Raw genomic sequence first — 21,716 nt, 5'->3', positions numbered from 1 at the left:
GTTGGCTGGGGGAAGGTGAGTGGAGCCCTCAAGGGGAAGCTGGGGCCGGGTGGAAAATAGCACGGCCCCTGGAGAACGTGTTTTCAGGGCCTGGCTCAAGGCCGACACTTCGTGGGCATTTAATAAATACATGAATGAGCAAGATGCGAGTAGAGAGCTGCCTGAGGGTTTGGGGAGGTGAGGTGGAGCTGATTGGGATCGGACCAGGCAGGACTGGGGAGACGTGCTTTCTCTCGTTCCTCGCCTATTCTAGAAGGGGTGTCGGCCGCCTGGACTTTGGGCAGGGATGACACCTTCGACAGTATGAACGCTCTGTTTGGGTTGATTTTAATGTTTTTTTCTTTTTGAGAGAGCGTGGGGGAGGGCCAGAGAGAGAGAGAAAGAATCCCAAATAGACTCCCCTCGGTCAGCACAGAGCCCGACGCGGGGCTCGAACTCACCCACCGTGACATCACGACCTGAGCTGAAATCAAGAGTGGGAGGCTTAACCGACTGAGCCACCCAGGTGCCCCGGGTTTTTTGGGTTCTTTTCAATTGTAGCCAAACATTCACAACATAAAACTTTCCGTGTAGCCGTTTCTGTGAACTTGGCCGCAGTTCAGTGGCGTTATGCACGTTCGCGGTGTTGTGCAACCGCCTGCCCCGCCCGCCTTTGGATGGATACCTCTCGTCTTCCCAAACGGAAGTTCTGTTCCACTCACCGTTCACGCCTCAGGTCCCTCCCCCCAGCCCCTGCCACCCACTGTTCCGTTTTCTGCCTCTATAGATTTGTCTGCTCTGCGTTCCTTATGTAAGTGGAACCACACATACCCTAGTTTTCCTTCTGTGTCTGGCTTATTTCACCTAGAATATCGTCTTCGTGGGTCACGGGTATTGTAGCAGGTGTCCGAATTTCCTTCCCTTTGAAGACTGAATAACATTCCATTGCAGGGGTCTAGGCTGGGTTTTGATGCCCAAGGGTCAGGTGCTCTCCGGGGCTTGAAGACCGACAACCGAGCTGCGTCTGGTCTGCTGTGCCACCTGGTGGTCAGTGAGGGGCGTTCTCTGCCCTGATGCATCTTTCCCTTGAAGCAGCTCTCCCTTGGTCTTGTTTTGGCTCCCAGATGAGCCCCTTCCGACTCAGGCGGTCTTTTCTTACACGTAGCCAAACACCACTCTGCATCATCTTCCTTTTCGATCCTCCTCTACAGGACGGGAATTTATATCTGGAAACTTACCCCTACCCCCTCCTTTTCCCTGATTCACTCAGCCCCACTGGTGAAGAACGAGTGTGTGACAGCCCTAGGGCTGTGGTTCATCAGGGGCGGAATCACGTTGTGACAGGTCCACCCCCCCCCCCCCCCCAGCATGCCGTCTTGCGCTCTGGTGTATCTTGTTCCCAGCTCTTGAGAACTCCTGGGGAGGATCACATGCATTACTCCCACATCCTCCCCATCCTCCCTCCCGCCCCCCCCCCCCGCCTCCTCCCTCCCTCTGTGCCCTCTCTCTGTTCATCTGAAGCTGAACGGGGGAGGGAGGCGGTGTGCAGGGCCGGTTATACCACGGCAGGCACACGTGAGCACTCCGGTCCCAAGAGCTGGGAGATCTGGAATTCTCTCCAGTCTGGTTTCCAGAAAGCCCTGCATAGAGGTGAAGATTGCTTTCACGGGTAAATTCTCTACCCCATTTCCCGACTGGTGAATCATCTTGGGGGTTATTTTCCATTTTCCAGAACTCTGTAGGGGAGGAAAGATAAATGCCAAGATCCAGGTTCCCTGAATTCCCAACACCAGTCCTGCCAAACCATTTTTGATATCTCTCATGGTGCCTAGCACATAATAAGTCAGTAACCGCAGACTGACTAGCTTTATGGCCTTCAGGTGGAGCCTCTCCGACCCCCCCACAGACCAGGGCATCTCTGCCCCCCGAGCACCCATTGTGCACAGCTACAATGCGGCCGTGAGCACAGTGTATTTGTAGCTGTTGGGGACAACCCTGTCACGTCTTTAAGCGCAAGGACTTGATGTGTTCCTCTCTTTGCCCACACCTATTTGCAATTCTCTGCAAGGAAGGCGTCCTTTCACTGAGCCAAAATCCTGCTGGCCACAGCTCTTACTTAGCCGTGAAAGTCCTGGACATTCACAAACCCACAGCAGGGGCATGGCCTGTGTGTGGTCATGACGTATGGCTCCTGGCTCCGGGGTTGAAGCAGAGGCCAGAGGCCTATTTGCTTAGCAAGAGCGTGCACCCCATTTTTTCTTACAGCTTCTTGTAGACAGTCCAGGGGGGCGATTCTTTGGAATCAGAGACTGTGGGTTCACTAGACGTATCCGTGCTGCAGAGCACAGCTGATGTTTCAGGCGACACCGATAAAAGTCGTCCCTTCTCCTCTTAGAAGATTCAGATCTGATCCTCGAATTTTCAAGGCAGTTGCAGTACCATGGATAATTCGGATTAAGTGTATTATTCTGGGAATTTCAGTCAAAATTAGACTTTTTTCCCTTATATGCTGGTAGAGAGAACAGTATTAATCAATATTTTAGGGGCATCAGTGTGTTTATGTGTGTCTCACCCCTTTTAGAATACAACTGACTTGACATCCCACTGCTCAGAGATAACCATTATCCACAGATTTATAGCTATTTTCCTATGCATTCATAGATACATATGATTTTAATACCACTTTATAACATTTTATTTAATAAATAAGATGACCGGTTTTAATATCAACAAATATACATCTAGGAAACATACGTGATGATTGTAATGTTCCCCATTGGACAAGTGGACGACAGTTTTGCCTCCCCCGCTGATGCTCTGTCTCTCTCTGTCTCTCAAAAAAGAAATGTTAAAAAATTAAAAAAAAAAAAGAAAAGAGTTACATAGCATTATTACAACAGGTACATGAAGAAATACACGTAAAGCACTCGGGAGAATTGCTGCCATATGGTAAGTGCTCTGTGTTATGATCACCTCTAGTGTTTTCATTGTCTGTTTCCTCGGAGTCGGTTCTTGGAAGCAGAATTGCTAAGCAGAGATCACGTACATTTTTGTAGGGTTTTGATAGCTTTCGCCTAATTTTCTTGTAGAAAAACTGCCCCCCCCCGCCCCGTAAGCAAATGAGACTGCTTATGTCATAAGCATTGTCAACAGGGTACACAATAGTTTTATCCTGGCCCATAGGATAGGTAAAAAATCATACCTTGTATGTATCCTGGTGAGATTCAGCACTTTTTGTGCGTGTATAAATTGGCCATTTATTGATTCTGAGTAGAGAACAGCATTGCTCATGTCCTTTCCCATTTTTCAGTTGGGGTGTTCATCTTTTTTCTTACTGAGTTGGAAGATATTTTTGTCCATGCTGTGTTGGAGTCTAATTTACTTTTTGCCTTTGAACTTATTTTCCTGGGGCTTGGCAAACACACGTTATAACTGTTCTACTTAGATGGGAGTCCCCCTCTCCTGTTCACCCAGAGTGGTGGTGGCCAGGAATGGACTCTCACCCTAGCCTGGGCCAATCACGTTCTCCTCTGGAAATCTGGGAGTGCTACCAAAAGAGAATCAAGTAGTTGCTGTCTGTGAATAAATTTAGGGGCAGGTAAAGCCCGTGAGAGATGTTTTGCCTTTTCTTGCATTGGGCTAGGAAGTGGCAAAAGCAAGGAATGGTAAATAACCATTGTTCCCCATCTCCAACTTAGCCCCACCCCCAGGACCCTCCTCCCTTACCTCCCCATGATTCAGTCTTTAAAGGGTTAACGTTTGGCACACCAGAGCCTCCCAAACCACCCAAGCCACAGGTACCTTTCAGGTTACAGGCCTCAGTTCTGTTAGTCAGTATTCTATTTCAGTTTTTCAACATTCTGAACATCACTAACCCCTTCCCCCTGCCCGGATGCCCGCCCCGATTCCCAACACTGCCAGAAACTCTTGTCGCAGCCTCCGGTTGAGGCATCCCTCCTCTGCTGTTGAGGACACAAGCCAGGATAAACCCAGATGAGGACACCGGTTAGATCTGAGACTCGATTGTACAATCTGCAGTCACTGACCCGCTGAAAGGAGAGGTGGGTATGAAACCCGAAAGCGACAAGAAGTTCGTGGCTTCACTTAGCCCCTAACCATGCAAATCTCTTTCACTTCTGTTCCCTCCTCTCCTGCCCCGCGGCACTGCTTCAGACCTGGTCAGACTCCTATCTCACCCCATCTGAGCATTCCTGCCTCCAGACTCCTTTTCAGTGGCTCTTACCCATGGCTCCCCGTTTAACTATGTGAGTGTCTCAGTGATTAACCCAGTTGGTGCTACCTGGAGGGCAGACACACCCTGTCACTCAATACACCTGTGACCTCAGACAAATTATGTAAGTCCAAAATCATATCATCCCTTTGGGCCGTGACCCCCGGTAATCTGCATTATACTGACTGTGTATTGTTTATCTCCTCTGCTAGATGGCCAGCTCCTTAGCGCAGGGATCTTGCCATCAATGCCTCATCTGGTTTTTGGTTGACAGTAGGCCCTTAGAAAATAAATGCTCGCAGAGTTGAACTGACTCAAGTTCCAAACACCAAAACGGTGACAGCAGTCAATCCAGATGTTTTCACAAAAGCCAGTGGATTATAAACTGAATTGATTTGTGCCTTCGATGAAAGTCAGTAGCCCTGGAATTTTTCACACAATCCCACTAGTATCTGTGAAACAGTAAATGACTTTTTTTTTTTTTTTTCTTCCTGTATAACCAGACACAGTGGACCAGGAATCTCAGCACTTTCGCACCTTAGCTTGGCAGCTGGCAAAATAAATTAGCAGGGTGACCCCTCCCAGCGGAGCACATGATCGACCACAGCTGTTCATGTTTTTTAGCATGACTGCACCGGGACAGGGCTGTGAGCCACTGGGTGGAGCCCTGGGGAGAAAGCTTATGACATTTCCCCTATGATTTCAGAGAAGAAAAGGAAAAAAACCCTCTTTTTCTTGTGAGTTTCTGCTCCATGTCAACGGAAAATGTCATAGACTGTATACATATGGACGCACACATGCGTGCCTCTGCTGGGGGAGAGAATTTACACAACAACGGTCCTGGGAGAGAAGGTGCTGCCTGCATTGTTAGGTAGCTGTCTACTCAGCAGCCACTTCCTCTCGTCCCTTGGTAACAGAATCCCGCTTTTATTTGGGGTGACAACGTATACGGCTAGAAGACAGTCTCCCAGCGTCCTTCGGGGGGGCTAGGTTCCAGCCAATGAGATGTGAGCAGACACGTGTGGCTATCCACGCAGGCTGCTTAAAGGAAGCTAGCTCCCTAGAAAAGTGTGCCCCTTTGACCCTCCTTCCTTCCCCCGTCCCCTGGATGAAAGTCATCCTAACGCAGGTGCTCCAGGGGCCATCCCAGCACTTGCCGTGAACTTGAGGGTAGAAACCAGCAGCCAGTATGACGGAGCAGGGTAAGAAAGAGGCTGGGTGCCCGATGACCGAGGTACACCACCAGCCCTAGACGCTTACGTTTCTAACCGCTTCTGCGAAAGAAAAATGAAACAGTTAACAACAAAGCCCTCTGTCTTGTTCCAGCCACTTTACGAGAAACTCAGTTTTCTGTTGTATGCAGCCTACCACGGATCCAATCCTATCCAAGCGGGATATGCTAGTTTGCCAGGGCCGCTGTACCAGAGTAGAGCGGATCAGGTGGTTTAAACAACAGGACTTTATTTTCTCACTGCTCTGGAGGCCAGAAGTCCCCGGTGGAGGTGTTGGCAGGATTGGTTTCTTCTGAGACCTCTCTCCTTGGCTTGTAGAGCGCCACCCTCTTCCTGTGTCTTCACATGATCTCTACCCCGTAGGATTATGATCAAATTTCCTTTCTTTTTTTTTTTTTTTCCAATTTTTTTAATGTTTGTTTATTTTTGAGAAAAAGAAACACAGAGTGTGAGTAGGGGAGGAGAGAGAGGGAGACATAGAATCTGAAGCAGGCTCCAGGCTCTGAACTCTCAGCACAGAGCCCCACAAGGGGATCACGAGATCACGGACCACGAGATCATGACCTGGGCCGAAGGGAGACACTTAACCGACTGAGCCACCCAGACGACCCCCAAATTTCCTCTTCTTAAAAAAGACGGCATATTGGGACCAATCTTTGCAACCTCTTGTTAACTTAATTACCTCGGTAGCACCCCTATCTCCAAATACAGTCACATTTTGAGGTACTGGGATTAGGATTTCAACATCTGAAATCTGGGGGAGATACAATTCAGCCCATAACATAAGGCATGAATAAAGAGGTTTATTGTGGCTATTTTTTTTCTTTTGGTAATAGAAAAATTGGTAAGAAGTGTCCATCAGTAGGGTAATAGAGAAATAAACTATCGCAAATATGCTATGCCGAAGCATAAAGAAAGTTCGCTTATATTGCTAAGTGAAAACACTTAAGGAGCCAAAATGTTTACCAATATGTACACTCTGTTGCCACAGACATACATATAACAAGATTTATATGAAACACATTTCAAGAGACATTTTCGTTTAAAAATGTACAGAAAAATGTATACAATATGTGACAAACGGCTTGATTGGAGTACAGTTGTGGGGTGGAGCAGAATGTTTGGAACGTTGTACGACGTGTGACTATCTTACAAGTTCAGTGTCTTTTTTCATGTTTTTACATAATTAACAATTTAAAAGAAACATCAGCAGGTCGGGCCATTTAAAACTCGTGTGATTCGAAAGCATCTCTGTCCACGCTCTTTTTAAGTAAGAAACAAACAAACAAAAAGATCCAGCTTTAAAATGCATTAGTCAGAGCCTACAGTATTAGGTTAAAATCAGACAAAATACTGAAGCTGTCTTAAAAATGAAAAGCGATGCGTTTAAGTCTTATTCGCGTTCCAGAGATGACAGGGATCTTGAAAGCTGGTGGCGCTGAATCCTCTGTGCCCAAGAGCAGAGCAGCGGGGCCCGTCCATCCGTGACCTGAAAAGGCAGAGCCACCTGCCACTCACTACTTGGTAAGTGGCTGCAGGAAGGGAGAAGAAGTGCCCGACAGGCTACGACAGTTTTCCCGGAGCCCAGGCAGCTCCCAGAACTTCCCCTCCAGTTCCTTTCGCAGGCCAGAAACGGAGGCCCCTCGAGGAGCTGTCTGGGGGCTCCTGGAGGCCCTGAGGGGACTTGTGGACGAGGCTTCCCGCCAGCAAACCAGCGGGCGCGGCGGCGGCGACGGCGACCAGGCCAGGGGCCGAGAGCCTTATCTGGACCGCGGGAGGGGGCGGGGCGGAGCCAAGATGGCGCAGGGGCGGGGCCTCTGGAGGAGAGTACGAGGTGGGGCCTGGTAGGCCGGCGCGGGCCAGGAGGCGGACCCAGGGGCGGGGCCTGTGGCGGGGCCGACGCGGGCCGGGAGGCGGGTACGAGGCGGGACCTGGTAGGTCGGCGCGGGGCAGGAGAGGGGCCGGAAGGAGAGCCCCGGGGCGGGGCGTGGTAAACTGGCGCGGGTCGGGAGGCGGGCCAAGGGGTGTGGCCTATGGCCGGGCCGACGCGAGCCCGGAAGCGGGTACGAGGCGGGGACTGGTAGGTCTGCGCGACGCGGGGGCGGGGCAGGGGGGGTGGGGTCGGCACGATAGCCCGGGGGCGGGGCGTGGTAAGGCCGTGAGGGCGGCGGGGGCGGGCCCAGGGGCGGGGTCTACGGTGGGGCTGACGCGAGCCCGGAGGCGGGCACGAGGCGGGGCGTGGCGGGCCGGCGCGGTCCAGGAGGCGGGGCCGGGGGGGGGTTGGGGCTGGAGCGGGGCGTGGTAGGTCGGCGCGGGCCGGGAGGCGGGGTCGGAAGGAGAACCCAGGGGCGGGGTCCGCGGCGCGCGCAAGCGTGATCTCCGCGGTGGCGCGGCGAAGATGGCGGCCTCCGGTTGGGTGCGCGCGGCCCTGGTCCTTCTCTGCGCCTCTGACCTGCTGCTGCCGCCGAGGGCCTGCGCTGCCGAGGGCGCGGCCGGGACGCCCGGGGAGGCCAGCCCGCCTCCGCGGAAGAAGAAGAAGGATATTCGCGACTACAACGATGCGGACATGGCGCGTCTGCTGGAGCAGTGGGAGGTCCGCGCGCGCGCACCCGCTGGCTCCTCTCGGTCCCGGGCCCCGCTCCCGCTGACCTCCGGCCCCTCTGCACGGGCGCCCTCCACACCCCGTCTCGGTGTCGCCCTCTCTGCCAAGGCCGGGCGGCCTTGCTGCCCCGCACCAGCCTCACCCCAGTGCCCCCTTGCGCCCTTCCGGGGCCTCGCCCTACTTTCTCGGCGCCCCGGTGGTCAGTGAGCCCGGCGCGTGGGGAGGGGGACCTTTTGCACGCTCCTCCCCGAGGCCGGGCTGAGCGGGCGGGTGAGGGGTACACAGCGAGGGTCATCTCCCCTTTACTGGTTCTCCCGTCTTCTGGACCAGAAGCGTCCAGACTCCTCGTTCCAGTATATTTCTTGCTGAGGGTTTTGTAATTTGGGGAGTGGGGGTGGGGGAGGTCAAAAGCTGGTGCTCACATTTCGTTTAAAGGAGCAAAGACTTGTTTTTGTGAGAGTAGGTTTTTTGGTTTGTTTCCTGAGTGCTCTGGAGTGTGTGATAAGGTTTTTAGATGAGGTTCACTGGAGGAAAACTCGTGCCTTTTTTCCCTTGCAAAAGTGGTTGAATGGTCCTGGCTCATTTGCAGAGCTGGTGGAGTGGAGTCCGAAACTTGGGTTCTTTTTTAAAGTTTATGTATTTTGAGAGAGAGAAAAGAGAGCATGAGTGGGTTAGGAGCAGAAAGAGGGGGAGAGAGAATTCCCAGCAGTGCAGAGCGTCAGGCGGGGCTGGAACTCAAGGAGCCCTGAGATGGTGACCTCAGCGGAGTTCAGGAGTCAGCCGCTTAACCGACTAAGCCACCCAGGCGCCCCGAGAAACTTGGGTTCTGCTGGCTGTGTAACCTTGGGCAATTCCCGTTTCCGCTCTGGGCTTCAAGTTCCTTATCTGCAAAATGAGGTTTTACCCGATGATGCCTTCCCAGGCTGATGTCTTCTTACTTTGTGGTTATCTCCGTGTGCATGCCTCATTTGATAGAGACTTTCAGACGTGAGTTTAAAAAATACCATCTGATGAATTTGACTAGGAGAAAGCAGACTTGTACTTCCATGCGTATCCGCAGCTGATGGCAAGATGGGGGTAGCTATGAGTGTGCACAGGGTAGATATGAGTGTGCACACTGCTAACGAAGAGGGAACATCTCGCAGCAGCTCCTTCCCTGTTTACTGTCTCCCTTGTAATCGCCCATCTGTTTATGGTCTAGCTACTGAAGTGTCTGATTCCCTAAAGTAAGAGCGCTGTCTCTTGAGGAAATAATACCTTGAAGTATTAAGTTAGACAGAAACGGAGATGAACAAGGGATCCGACCGTCAGGAACAGCAGTGACGGTACAAACAACCATAAAACAAAGTAGGAATTGTGGAGTACTGTGGGAAGAAGGTGCGGTGGGACTTTCAGAGGGTTCCAGGGAGCACAGGGCATCTGGCTAGAGGCAGGGGCGATGTGGAGAAGGGCAGCGGGAGCTGGGTCGGGGGCGGGAGGGGTGCAGATAATAGAGGCCAGGCTTGGCAGCTAGACTGGCTGGGTTCACACCACTTGTGACTTTGATGGTGAAAGTCTCCTTACCCACAAAACAGAGGCGTTCGCAATGCCCACCTCAGAGTAGTTTGAGGATTAGCCGAGGAAACCTGGGAAGAACCTGGGCTAGCGCCACTCTGATGGCCAGCCGTGCTGGTAGGAATAGTTCGGTTAGCTGGAGAAGGCTGCGTTTGAAGCAAGGTAGTGAGCGGTCCGGGTGGAAAGGCCGGTGGGAACCAGGCTGCGCTGGGCCTCCAGTGTTCCGGGGTCTTCGCTTAATTTAGAAGACAATACACGGGCCCTGATGAGTTTGAAAAGCGGTGTGACCCAAATACTGCCAGAATGGAACGCTTCTGTGTGATCGTTCGTACCTTGGGACTGACACGCGTGTTCCCTCGCTCGTGTCCCCTCCGCGTGCAGATGGTTTTTACAGCTCAGAGCCCGGCATCGGGGTCATTTCCCGCTGTTGGTTTTCTCATTAGACATATTAAGCATTTCCCCAGGTTACTGCACGGCCTTCATAACGCTTTGAGAGGGTTCAGAGTGTGCCCCGGAGTGAGGTTCCAGCTGTGGCGGGGCTTCTTGAATCGTGGGCTCTCATGATTAGAAAAATTGGTCAGCAAAGTTTAGGATGGGTGGGCAGAGACTCCGAAGGCAGAAACAACTTCGTAGTTAATACTTACTGAGTTTTTGTTAGCTAACAGGACTGCCCTGGGCATGCGCACTCCTTTAATGCGCTCACCCTGCTTTCTAGATGATGACTTTTGAAGCCCAGAGAGGTTGAGTAACTTGCCCCACGTCCTACAGCATATAAGCTGAATTCCGAATTTCGTCGTTTGACTCTCAAGCCTATTCTTTTCACCATTTTACTGCCTGGCCGCGCACCCTGGTGAGCCGAAGTACAAGTGCAAGGTGATGGGAGGGCCTGCATGAGCTGGAGTCTCCTGGATCAGAGTGGAGGGGGGAATGTGAGAGAGTGTGCTCAACTTGGTAGCTGGCGGCTGTGTGACCAGGCAGGAGACAGCATGATGTGCTGAAGGCACAGGGGTTTTGAACCCGGCCTTACTGCTTGTAAGTGTGACCCTCATTTTCCTTAACCGTGAAGCCAGACAACCTCCCCCTTGGCAGGGTGCCGTGCAGACCAGGTGAGCTAACTTTTGCACACCGTCCACAAATGTGAGTGCCCTTCCCCGGTAGCAGTGATTTTTCTGTGGGAGAGCTTTTGTGAGAAACAGTACTTCCTCCCCCAGGGGACGATCCCTAAATCCCCCCGCCCTACCTCCTTCCCACTGGTGTGAGAATCATTCTTCCATTGAGATGCCTGCCTCCCGGGTCAAGTGGGGCAGAACGGGAACCCTTTCCTCTGTGTTAGGTTTAATGCTGAGTCCCAGGTGGTGTAGGAAAACCGAAGGCAGTTCTTTCATTCTACAGCAAGGGGCAGGTGGGGGGCGGATCCCAGAGCCAGAAATGTGGGTTCGCTGTCCAGTGTCGGTGTCCCCCCTGCTAGCATGTGACCTCGAGTAAGTTATTTTCTTCTCCGAGGCTCGTCCCCCTCATCTATTCAGTGGGGGCCTCGCAGGGCTGTCCTGAAGGTTGGGTGCATGGCAGCCAGTGTTAGCGTCAAGGAGCACGGGAGGGAGGAAGAAAAGGGTCTGCAGAAAGTGGAGTTCAGCTTTGTAACGAATGTGACCAGCAGCCGAGGAGAAGCAGGGAAGAAGCAGGGAAGCCAGTTGAAAATGCCTGGAGGCAGGGTCGGGCTGTGTCTGGGGAATGCCTGACCTGTGACAGTCCCACCCCTGCCCAGGGGTAGAGGCTTGATTGCTGCAGGAGTAGAGAAAGTGATAAGAACATATCAGATTGCCCAGCGGAGAAGCCGAGGGGCATGGGAAGAAGTAAGTAGAACCGACAGTCAGCCACATGGGGTACTGTTCCTCCCCGTCCCCTCCCCCCTTTTTGGTAACTGATACACACACAAAAACCTAGAAGGTGGAATTCAAGTTGTTTGAAACAATCCTTACCCTTGCTGTTTGCACTCGACTTCTGATCAGTTATGTTTTCATTGAAAAGAGATGCTATGTGTGAAGTACGGAGTTAACTTCGTGACCATTAGTGAAGTCGGTGTGAAAAATACAAATATTCTAGGTTGCTGAGCCAACTCGAAGTCTGAAGGTGTTTTAAGAAGCGATAGCACATGTTAGGGAGGAATAAAACGGAGATGGAGACAGCCTGTGAATTCGGCGACCGGGAGGTCCTACGTCATCTCCACAGCTGGTTGCGGGTCTGATCATTGGGTGTTTATGGCCTGCCTTTATGTCACTGAACCCCCCCAAACCGTAGGAGGGAGATGTTGTCCCCCCCCACCCCGTTATAGGTGGTTTTCCAACCTGCCCAAGACCCTCTGACTGCACAGCACGTGCCTCTGTGTGCCGGTCGCCACGGACTCTTAAAGCAAAATGAGGAAGAAACGGGGCGGTAGAGAGAGTGGCGGAGATGAGAAGCTCTATGCATCGTGTGTAGTCACTGTTGGGGCCGTGGGGCCAGCTGGTTCTGCTTTTCTGTTTAAAGATGAGGAAACAGGCCCAGGGGAGGAGGGAGTCCCGGCCACGGGTCGGCCGGCTAGTTAGGTGGGGCTCATGCGAGGTCCCAGGTCTGATGCAAACGTGGGGCACCTTCAGGCACCGCCGTACGAGTTCCTGTGCTCGCCTTTCATTAGGGGCATTTTAATAGACTGTCGACGTCCTCCTCAGTTTGTCAAGAGGACCGAGTAAGAGAGAGATAACGGGCTCTTCGTGTCATTTTAGGTTAGTCGTTTATCGGGTGTTCGATACCCGCTTTATTGAGAGAATTCACACGCCCGACAGTTCACCCATTCAGAGTGTACGTTTCCGTGGTGTTTTCAGAGGGGCGTGCCGCCGTCACCACTATCAATTTTAGAACATGTTCGTCACCCCAGAAAGAGACTCTTGTCTCGGTCGCCCTCCCCCACTTCCCCTGACCCTCCAGCCTGTGGCCGGCAGCCACGAATCTCTGTTCTGTTCTGGACGCTTCATGCCAGCCGTCTCGCACAGCGTGGTCTTCTGCGTGCGGCTTCTTTCGCTTAGCATAGTGTCTCCAAGGACCACCCGTTTGGTGACTTCTCTCGGTACGTCGTTTCCTTTTGTGGCTGGAATTATTAGGCTTTTCTCCGAGGAACTCTGATGCTTAAATATTTTTATTTATCGCTCTGTCTGCCTGCCTACCTATGAAGAATCATGTGGTCCTTCGGCCACCACAGGGCGTCGTCTTCCTCCTGTAGTTCTGCCCTTAAGTGAAGAACCGGGTGTCATTGTCCCTAACGTATTTCCTCCTTGGCTCCAGCCTGGAAGTCACAGATGGTAGCGTCACAATTGCTTGTTCACACGACTGCAGAAAACGAAGCCTGCTAACTAGAGTTGAGTGAGTAGTTCAGGGTTTTTTATTAAAAATTATTTTTAATGTCTATTTTTGAGAGAGCAAGAGAGACAGAGCACGGGCAGGGGAGGAGCACAGAGAGAGGGAGACAGAATCCAAAGCAGGCTCCAGTCTCAGCCGTCGGCACAGAGCCCGACGCAGGGCCCGAACCCACGAGCCGTGAGATCCTGACTCGAGCTGAAGCCGGAGGCTTAACCGACTGAGCCACCCGGGCGCCCCAGACAGTTCTTATTTTTTAGTTGACGTTGATACACATGAAATGCAGATTTTAAGTATGGTGTGCAGGAGTTTGACTGGTGAGTATCTGTATTGTCCTGTCAAAGTAGAGACCATTTCTGTCATCTCAGAAGTTCCCTTGGGTCCCATCCTAGTCAAACCCACCTCCTCCCCCCCCCCCCCCCCCAGAGGCCACCGCTGTTCCTAATTTCTTAATTGTGTCTCATCTCGAACTTAAAATAAATAAGTTTATAGTGTTTCTGATTTTGTGCCTGGCTTCTGTCACTCAGTATTGTCCTTTTGAGGTTTGGGGCACAGCATCAGTGTTTTTTTCTTCTTCATTGCTGTGTTGTGGTTCATTGTGGGACCAAACCAGAATGTGGCCGTATTTACAGGCCACCGTATCGGGTAGATTCTTTGAAGCCATCACACAGGGGCCTCAGGTATCGGTGACCCGGAATGACGACGGGTGGGAAGTCCTGCCTGAGACTCGGGCTTCACCTGAAGGTCAGGTAGAGGAGGACAGCTCCCGGGTCTCCTTTTCCTGTGCTAACGTGGGTCACCGCACCTGCGGGCACGCGCCGCCCTTCTCGCCTGCCCCGCTTGACAAGCACATTTCTGATGATGCGTGACGCTGTGTTTTGTGTCCTAATAGAAGGATGACGACATCGAAGAGGGGGACCTCCCGGAGCACAAAAGACCCTCGGCCCCTATCGACTTCTCCCAGATAGACCCGGGCAGGCCCGAGAGCATCCTGAAGATGACGAGGAAGGGGAAGACGCTCATGATGTTCGTCACTGTGTCCGGAAACCCCACTGAGAAGGAGACCGAGGAGATCACCAGCCTCTGGCAGGGCAGCCTTTTCAACGCCAACTACGACGTGCAGAGGTGAGGCGGCGGGCCGCTGAGAAAACCGTAGGCGGTGCGGGGACTTTTCCCCAGTCTGGAGCGGGCGCCCTTTCTGGCGGTGCCTCCCTCGGGCCCAGGACCTTTCCTGCCTCGGGTTTCCTCTTTGACGCTTCTGTTTATCCCTGCCTTTGTTTTCTTTTTAAAGAAAAACGTTTATTATTGGTCAAGGCCCGTAAGTTTTTTTGCCTTTTTTTTTTTTTTTTTACTATCTCATTTGATTGTAAAATTTTATATATCTTTATACCTTCAGCTGTTTTTTTTCTGAGTGCAGCTGACAAACGGTCTATTAGTTTTGGGCGAACAACGTAGGGTTTGTCAGCTCCGTGTGCCCTGCTCCTTACACCTGTCACCCCCCCCCCCCACCCCCCTGTCCCCACACAACACTAGTACAGTGTCAGTGACCTTATCTCCTGTGCCGGGCTGCATAACTTCTGTTTCATCTGAGGAAGACTGGACAGGTGGTTGGCCTCTGGGGGCAGACTAGTCACAGCAGGACAGGCCCCCCCCCCCCCCCCCCCCCCCCCCCCCCCCGGAGAGGTTTCTCACGCCGGAGATCCTTCCGTGTGTGGCCGTGTTCACACACGCTCTGACCAGACTGCTGACAGGTAACTGATCCGAGGTCGGGGGTCCGGTTTTCATAGCTCAGTACGATCCTGAGATGCAGTTTTCGGGAAGTTTCTTGTTCCTCCTCAATTCAGGGTCTTCACGCGTCTTAGTTTAGGAAATAGCAGTGACAGACAGACACGAAGGGGTACCGAGCACGACGCTCGGTGCTGTCGTGGGCCTGCGCACACGCCGAGGGGACCAGTCGGTGTGCCCCTGACTCCCCGTCCAGAGCCACCTCCCCTCTCTGCGGGGTGGGCTGGGCGCGGCCCCCCAGGAGCGGAAGCTCCGTGCCCGCCGGCCACGCTGGTGCTCCAGCCGGGGGCTCATCCCCTGCTTTTTGCCCCTTGGGGCCTGTTGAGTGTTGACACGCTGAGGCGGATCCAGATCGTTCCCCGGGGCTCTGCCTCCGAGACTGGAGCCGAGGGGTTGCGTGGTTTGCTCAGCTCAGCTCGGGTCGTGCTCGTCACCGTCAGTAGCTACCGGGGGCCTCGAGGAGCGTAGCGTTTTGTTGTGTCGAGGTTGAGAGGAGTCGCTCCTCTTGGCCACGTGGCACAGGGCGGCTGTGCCCGTTAGCGCTTCCCCGCGTGTCCTGACCGCGTGTTTCTGTCAAGGTTCATCGTGGGGTCCGACCGTGCCATCTTCATGCTTCGGGACGGAAGCTACGCCTGGGAGATCAAGGACTTCTTGGTCAGTCAGGACAGGTGCGCCGATGTGACGCTGGAGGGGCAGGTGTACCCCGGCCGGGGAGGCGGCGGGGAGAAGAATAAAACGAAGCGGGACAAGGGCAAGAAGAAGAAGGAGGGGGAGCCCAAATCTCGGGCCGCCGAGGCCGCGAAGGAAGACAACCGCGCCGGGAGTAAGAGGGCGGAGCTGTAAGGGGGCCTCCCCGGCCGCCTCGGGGCGCCCCGGGCTCGGGCAGGGGCGGGAGCCACTCCCCGGAGAATCCTGCGCCCCGCGACCGGTTGGCCGTCCACGCCAGAGTTACCGTTTAAGAGGCTTCGAGCGAGAAGACGGCGGCCTCGGCGTTAACGTTGGACTCGGACGCGTTCGAGGTTCCTGTAAAATCACTGTAGATGGAAACGGTGGCCCTTCGTGTCCGGGGGCGGCACTGGCTCCTGAGGCGCCCCTCCCCCTCACTGCCCTGGCTCTGCCCCCCCCTCGTTTCCGCCAACCGGACGGCTGCCAGGTCCCAGCCAGCCGGACAGACGCCGTCCGTGGGACCGGGCCCCCCGCGGGCCGCAGACCCCGCCTCCGTGGCCGCGAACTCCCGCCCTGGCGCGGGGCTCGGTGCTCGTCCGCGCCGCACGCTCAGGACGCGGGATGCGGAACCCCGCACGTGCGCGGACACGCCAAGTCCCGACTTTGAATTCGACTGGAGCCCCCGCCGCCAGTCGGGGACACCTCCCAGCGGCCGTCGGGTTTCGCGTGGTCCGTAAAGGCCGGGAGTTGTGCCTGTGTCCTGCTCGGGGCGGCCGTGCGGGCGGCGAGGGCTCAAACGTGCCATTTAATGTGACGACCGTCGGGGTGTGAATCGGGAGCCGGCGGCGGGTGACAGAAGACTCGTAACCTCATCGTTTCTAAACGGTTTTTTTTGACAAAGTGCCTAAATCTGTGGTGTTTTGTATGGTACTAACCGCCCTGCAATGTTCATGTGTCAGACCTCCCCTGCGTACGAGTTACAGAATTTATATGCAGGTGTCATTTTTAAGGACTCACATTGTTTGTACAGAACTTTCCTCACAATTTTAACAGATTGAAAAGGGCACACGGACGTGGTTAGGAAACGTCACCGCTGCAGGAGGGTCCAGAGTGAAAAGTCTGTGCCTACCCCTGCCACGGCCTTGTCTCAGTGCAACCTCCTGTTAATTTGTTTCCAAAAAAAAAAAAAGTTCACTTCCCGGCCTGCAGCCGTGTGTTTGTTGTGGCCTCACCCCGTCCGCGAAGTGCACCCCCTCCTGTGTGGCTGGAGCTTAGCCCCTGCCCTGTCCCGGGGAGGGCCGTCTACACCCTTGCACGCAGCCATGGTGGGGCAAGCGCTGTCCCTTGGCACTCTCAGCGTGTCCCTTGAGCATGTCGGCTCTCTGTCCTCTCTGGTCAGGATGGAGCAGGTGTCCTGATGGGACGGGCATGGCGCCCTTCACACGGTCCCGGGCCTTGTGTTTCCAGTTAGCAGCCTTCCGCGTGGGGAAGTCCTAATCCCACCGCTTCCTGCGCAGGGTGCAGCCACGTCCCCCAGTGCTCGGAGCGTCTCTTACATGCGAGGCATTGCTGGGAGCCGGGGACGGCCCGGACCTGGGCCCAGGCGTCCTGAAACTTCGGGACCTGGTGGGAGAAGACAAATACGCATCATGCACAAAGTGGCAACCGTTGGAAGACCTACACGGGCCTCGAGGTGGGGTGGAGGTGGGGGGAGCCTGGGGATGTCGGCGAGGCCGTCTCTGGGGCGGGAGCAGAGGAACGGTCTGTGTCAGGGCCCTGTGGTTAGAAGGAGCAGAGGGGGGCTGGGGGCACAGTGCAGCACCTGCCTGAAGAGGGAAGGAGGTGCGTGGGGTCTTGCGGGAATTTGGGGTGCCCTGAGGGATTTTAAGCTGTGGTGGTCTGAGTGTGGGACGCGATCCAGTTTGGACCAGGCTGCGCTGAAAAACTGATGGCGAGGGTTCCCCAGTGGGTGCGCGGGGCCGGCTGGGAGGGTGTTTTGGTCGCGGGCCACGGCTGCGGGTGGCCCAGATTAGCAGGGTGGGGGTGACCTCCGCCCCGCAGCTGACCCGCGCCGTGCCTCCCGGTAGACCCTTGAGTTTGCAGTTTTCGGCGTTTCGTTCCGACATACGGCTGCCCAGATATTTTGGTCAACTTTTGTTTATATCTGAAGGGCAGGTTCCCGGCAGTGGACTCGCCAGAACAAACGCAAGGTGACGTCTTGGTACATATTGCCGACCTGCTGTCCCAGGTGGTTCCGTTACCTTGTCCCTTTGCCAACAGTAGATCTCAGATCCTCGCTGGTACCGGGCGTTGCGTTTGGCCGGTTCACTAGATGCAAAAGCCGGTAGCTTTGTCGGCTACCCCGAGGCCACCGCGCCGGAGAGGCCCCGTGGAGACAGATGCCGGGGGCGGGTGGGGTCCGCACCTGCCCGGCCCCCGCCGTGTCCAGCCCACGTGCACGTGTGTGAGCTTGGGCGCCTTCAAATGCTTCCGGCCGCAGCCTCCAAGGCCTCCTGGAGACGGCTGTCACCACCTGGCCCGCCAGCCTGCAGATTCACGAGCAAGAGAAGTGTGTTTAAGGGAGGTGGGGGGAGTGTATCCACACACACCCACCTACGTACGCAAGTTTACCTGTGCTCGTTCGTGTCGCTTTTAATGTCCTGATCCAGTACATCCGCGTGGTAGCTTTAACGATCAGCTACGAAACACCAGCACGTCATTAGGGGGACATCCTTGCCCCCTTGGTCCTCATGCCCTCTGGTTTTTGACGGTCACGCTGTTTTTAGTGCTGCTGGTGGTTTCCTTTATATACAGTGGTAACCCTCTTTCTTATTTTTCTTGTTTTGTTTTGAGAGAGAGAATTCAAAGCAGGCTCCGTGCTGCCGTCGCAGAGCCCGCCTCGGGGCTTGAACACACGAACCTCGAGATCATGCCCTGAGCCGAGATCGAGTTGCGTAACCGACTGAGCCGCCCAGGCGCCCCTGTTTTTTTAATTAAACCACCTTCACCAGCATGCGTTAACCCATAACCAAGGCGGGGAATTCACAGACTTTCTCCTCTCTCCCTGATTCTCATCAGTGTCTTACTTCTAGTGGTCCGAGGCCAACTGTCTTTCTCCTTAATAATGATTTTTTTTTTAATGATTTCTTTTTTTTTAAATTTTTTTAACGTTTTATTTATTTTTGAGACAGAGAGAGACAGAGAGAGACAGCATGAACGGGGGAGAGGCAGAGAGAGAGGGAGACACAGAATCGGAAGCAGGCTCCAGGCTCCAAGCCATCAGCCCAGAGCCCGACGCGGGGCTCGGACTCACAGACCACGAGATCGTGACCTGAGCTGAAGTCGGACGCTTAACCGACTGAGCCACCCAGGTGCCCCAATAATGATTTTTTTCTATCAGATTCCTGGAGATCCTTACTCCTTGCTAATGTTCAGTAATTTTGCTAAGAAGTTTTATGGATTTTCCTTCCTTCCTCTTTCTTTCTTTCTTTCTTTCTTTCTTTCTTTCTTTCTTTCTTTCTTTTTTTAATTCTAATAGAACATGGTGTGTTATTTTCAGTTGCAGATTCAGGGATTTTTTTTTTTTTCTTACCATTTTGGAAACATTTACCTTTGTGTTGGGTTTTGGGCACCCAGTTTTTTTCTTAGTTCTGAAATGAGATTTTTTTCTTTAAAATCATTCTGGTTTTAATCTCAGTGAGTTGGTTTTATTAAAATTCAAGGTTTTATTAAATTTAATGAACTCAGAAAGTCCAAATGGAGAATCCCCACCTTGGGTTCTTTTTTTTTTTCCCCCCAGAATAGAATATTTATCTGTATTTGTAAGTATATTTTTCTGTTGTTTTTTTATTGCAAAATGTTTGGCTGCCACATCGTTGTTTTTCCCCTCCTGTTCATGCTCAGCAGACAGCTTTTCCCAGGCCTTGGCCTACAGCATCTATTTTAGGTGCATTCTGAGTTTCCTCCATCCTTGTCTGAGCATTGTTTTATCCGTTGGAGCTGGGACCCAGGGGCCGGCTGTCCCCCAGCTTTCCTATAGCTGAGCAGGGAGGCCAGGGGCCCGGGCAGGGCCGTGCGGTCTGGCTCGACAGGCGGGATCTGCCCCGCTGTGGGTTTACCCGTGCCCTGGACCGGGGCTCTCCTCGCACGGTGGCAGCGGGAGGGGTCACCACTGCTCCTGGGAGGCCACTTGTCAGGTCTCCGGAGAGTTTCTCAAATTAGCCGTGGACCTTGGGCTGTTGGCTCCTCTCAGAGAGGGAGGGTCAGGCTGGGGCGTCCTTTTCTGCTCCACTCTGAAAACCATGTTGCCTCCCGTGTCCGCAGGAGGAGGAAGGGCCACAGGGAAGCTGCTGTTGGCCAGGGCGGGCCTAGGGCACCGGGGGAGTTGGGGGGGGGGGGCCTTGTTGCAAGCACATGAGGTACAGGTGTCACAAGGCACAGCAACCAATGCAAATACCGTTTTCACACTGTATTTAAAAAATTAAGTAAATGCGAAAAGCTGACAAAAGTTGACAGCGTTAAAGGCAGAATCGGAGAGTGGGGATCAGAGTGAACAGTGAGGCCACGCCACACCAGCACGGGGTCCAGCAGACGTCCGTCAGCACGTCCTCTGTTTTAAAAGGTCATATTTTCCCTGACTTCCTGGGTTCTTGCTCCCAGACCAAGAACTGAAATCCTTGTTTTTACTGAGGTGATATGACGGCGACGTTAAGAGATCCCTATAAAAGGAAGAACTCAGCTACCCACACGCCACCCAGCTCTTGAAGCTATTTTCATTCGACCACGCTTCCATCCAGGACATTATCTGTGCACTTTGTGTTCACACGGCCGTCGTCACAGCGGGAAGAGAATTTTGTTTTCAGCCTTTCCCACTTGGCGTCATACTGTAATAAAGTTTCCGTGGTGGCGCACTGACTCCGTGTTTGACATTTAGTGGCTGCGCGACGTCCCATGCTTCAGCTGTGCCTTAAGCCGACTTTACAGACTGCCGGCGTGGAGCGAGTCGGGCCAGACCGTGGTGCTTTGTCTCACTGTCCGCATCCCCTTCGGGGACCGTCTGCTTCTACCCAAGCCCACCGTGCTCGCACGAGTGACCCTACCCTGTTCCTACCCCGGCGTGGCCACGGCCATCCGTGCCAGAGGTGGGCCCCACGCACCAGGGTGGTGAGTCGGATCCTCTCTCAGCCGGACGCTGAACGATTTGGCAGCTGTATTCATCAATGCATTTATTTGTTCAAAAAATACTCAACTGATGACCTACATGCCAGCCAGAGTTCAACAGAGAGAAAACAGTAATTTAATTTGTATGCCTCTGATTACTAAGGAGTTTTTGTGTTCTCTGCACTTACTAAAAGTCACTCCCTCCTGTGAAAATGTTTAAAAAAATTTTTTTTAATGTTTGTTTATTTTTGAGAGAGAGAGAGACCGAGTGCAAGCGAGGGAGGGGCAGAGAGAGAGGGAGACGCAGAATCCGAAGCAGGCTTCAGGCTCTGAGCTGTCAGCACAGAGCCCAACACGGGGCTCGAGCTCATGGGGCTCGAACTCATGGACCGTGAGATCACGACCTGAGCCGAAGTCGGATGCTCAACTGACTGAGCCAGGGGCCCCCAAAATGATTTTTTTTTTAAAATAGGGATTACTTTATTTTTAGTTTGAGAGAGGGGTGAGGGGGGAATCCCAAGCAGGCTGTACTCAGCACAGAGCCCGATGCCGGGCTCGATCCCATGACACTGGGATCGTGACCTGAGCCGAAATCAAGAGCCGGTGCTCAACTGCCTGAGCCCCCCCCCCCCCCCCCCCCCAGGCACCCCAGAATTGATTTGTTATCTTTCACCTCTTCATCTACTGGTGGATTCTGTTAAAAGTCATGTGCTGACCGGGGCTGAGTGAGGGGTTGCTGGATGGGAAAAATTGGAGAGGAGCCTGATGGGGGACCGGGTGTTCTTCCTAAACTGGATTCTGGCCGAAGGCAGGCCCAGTGGACCGGGATGTCCGGGCTCCCAAGAAGCCGCTGGACCCGCTTAGCTGGGTCCTCCGCTAACACTGGCCGCCGAGGGCCCGTTTGAGATGAAGCCTCTGGAGGAGTCTGGCTCCAGGGAGGTCAAGGACAGGGGTCTGCCGTCTCTGACGTGGGTAATGTGTGTGTCCTTTGCTGAAGGTGGCAGTAACCCTTTGGCCTCGAAACCCGGTGAAGGAGTGTCTGCCCGTGGTGAGGCCAGCGCCCGGCGCCCTGGGGCCTCTGGGGTGGGCACAGGTCAGGCTTTTCCCGGGGTGGGGG

At 53.8% G+C, this 21,716-nt stretch overlaps 1 protein-coding gene across 1 annotated transcript; it reads left to right on the top strand.

Annotated features, from left to right (window-relative positions):
• The first annotated feature begins 7,798 nt into the window (after positions 1–7,798).
• Positions 7,799–16,348, top strand: MESD (mesoderm development LRP chaperone). Its single transcript, XM_060617500.3, has 3 exons — positions 7,799–8,035; positions 13,881–14,113; positions 15,352–16,348. Exons 1-3 carry the CDS (start codon positions 7,841–7,843, stop codon positions 15,614–15,616), a joined length of 693 nt encoding a protein of 230 aa, XP_060473483.1. The 5' UTR covers positions 7,799–7,840; the 3' UTR covers positions 15,617–16,348.
• The last annotated feature ends 5,368 nt before the right edge of the window (positions 16,349–21,716 follow it).

This window comes from Panthera onca, chromosome B3 (genome assembly GCF_046562875.1).
Source record: "Panthera onca isolate mPanOnc1 chromosome B3, mPanOnc1 haplotype 2, whole genome shotgun sequence".
NCBI lineage: Eukaryota > Metazoa > Chordata > Mammalia > Carnivora > Felidae > Panthera > Panthera onca.
This window is presented reverse-complemented; position numbering and strand designations above follow the sequence as displayed.

Bases quoted from the DNA above. Each gene is read 5' to 3' on its own strand.
- MESD (XM_060617500.3), top strand. From the start codon at position 7,841: ATGGCGGCCTCCGGTTGGGTGCGCGCGGCCCTGGTCCTTCTCTGCGCC. The intron at 8,036-13,880 runs GTCCGCGCGCGC...GTGTCCTAATAG, and splicing joins GTCTGCTGGAGCAGTGGGAG to AAGGATGACGACATCGAAGA. The intron at 14,114-15,351 runs GTGAGGCGGCGG...GTTTCTGTCAAG, and splicing joins GCCAACTACGACGTGCAGAG to GTTCATCGTGGGGTCCGACC.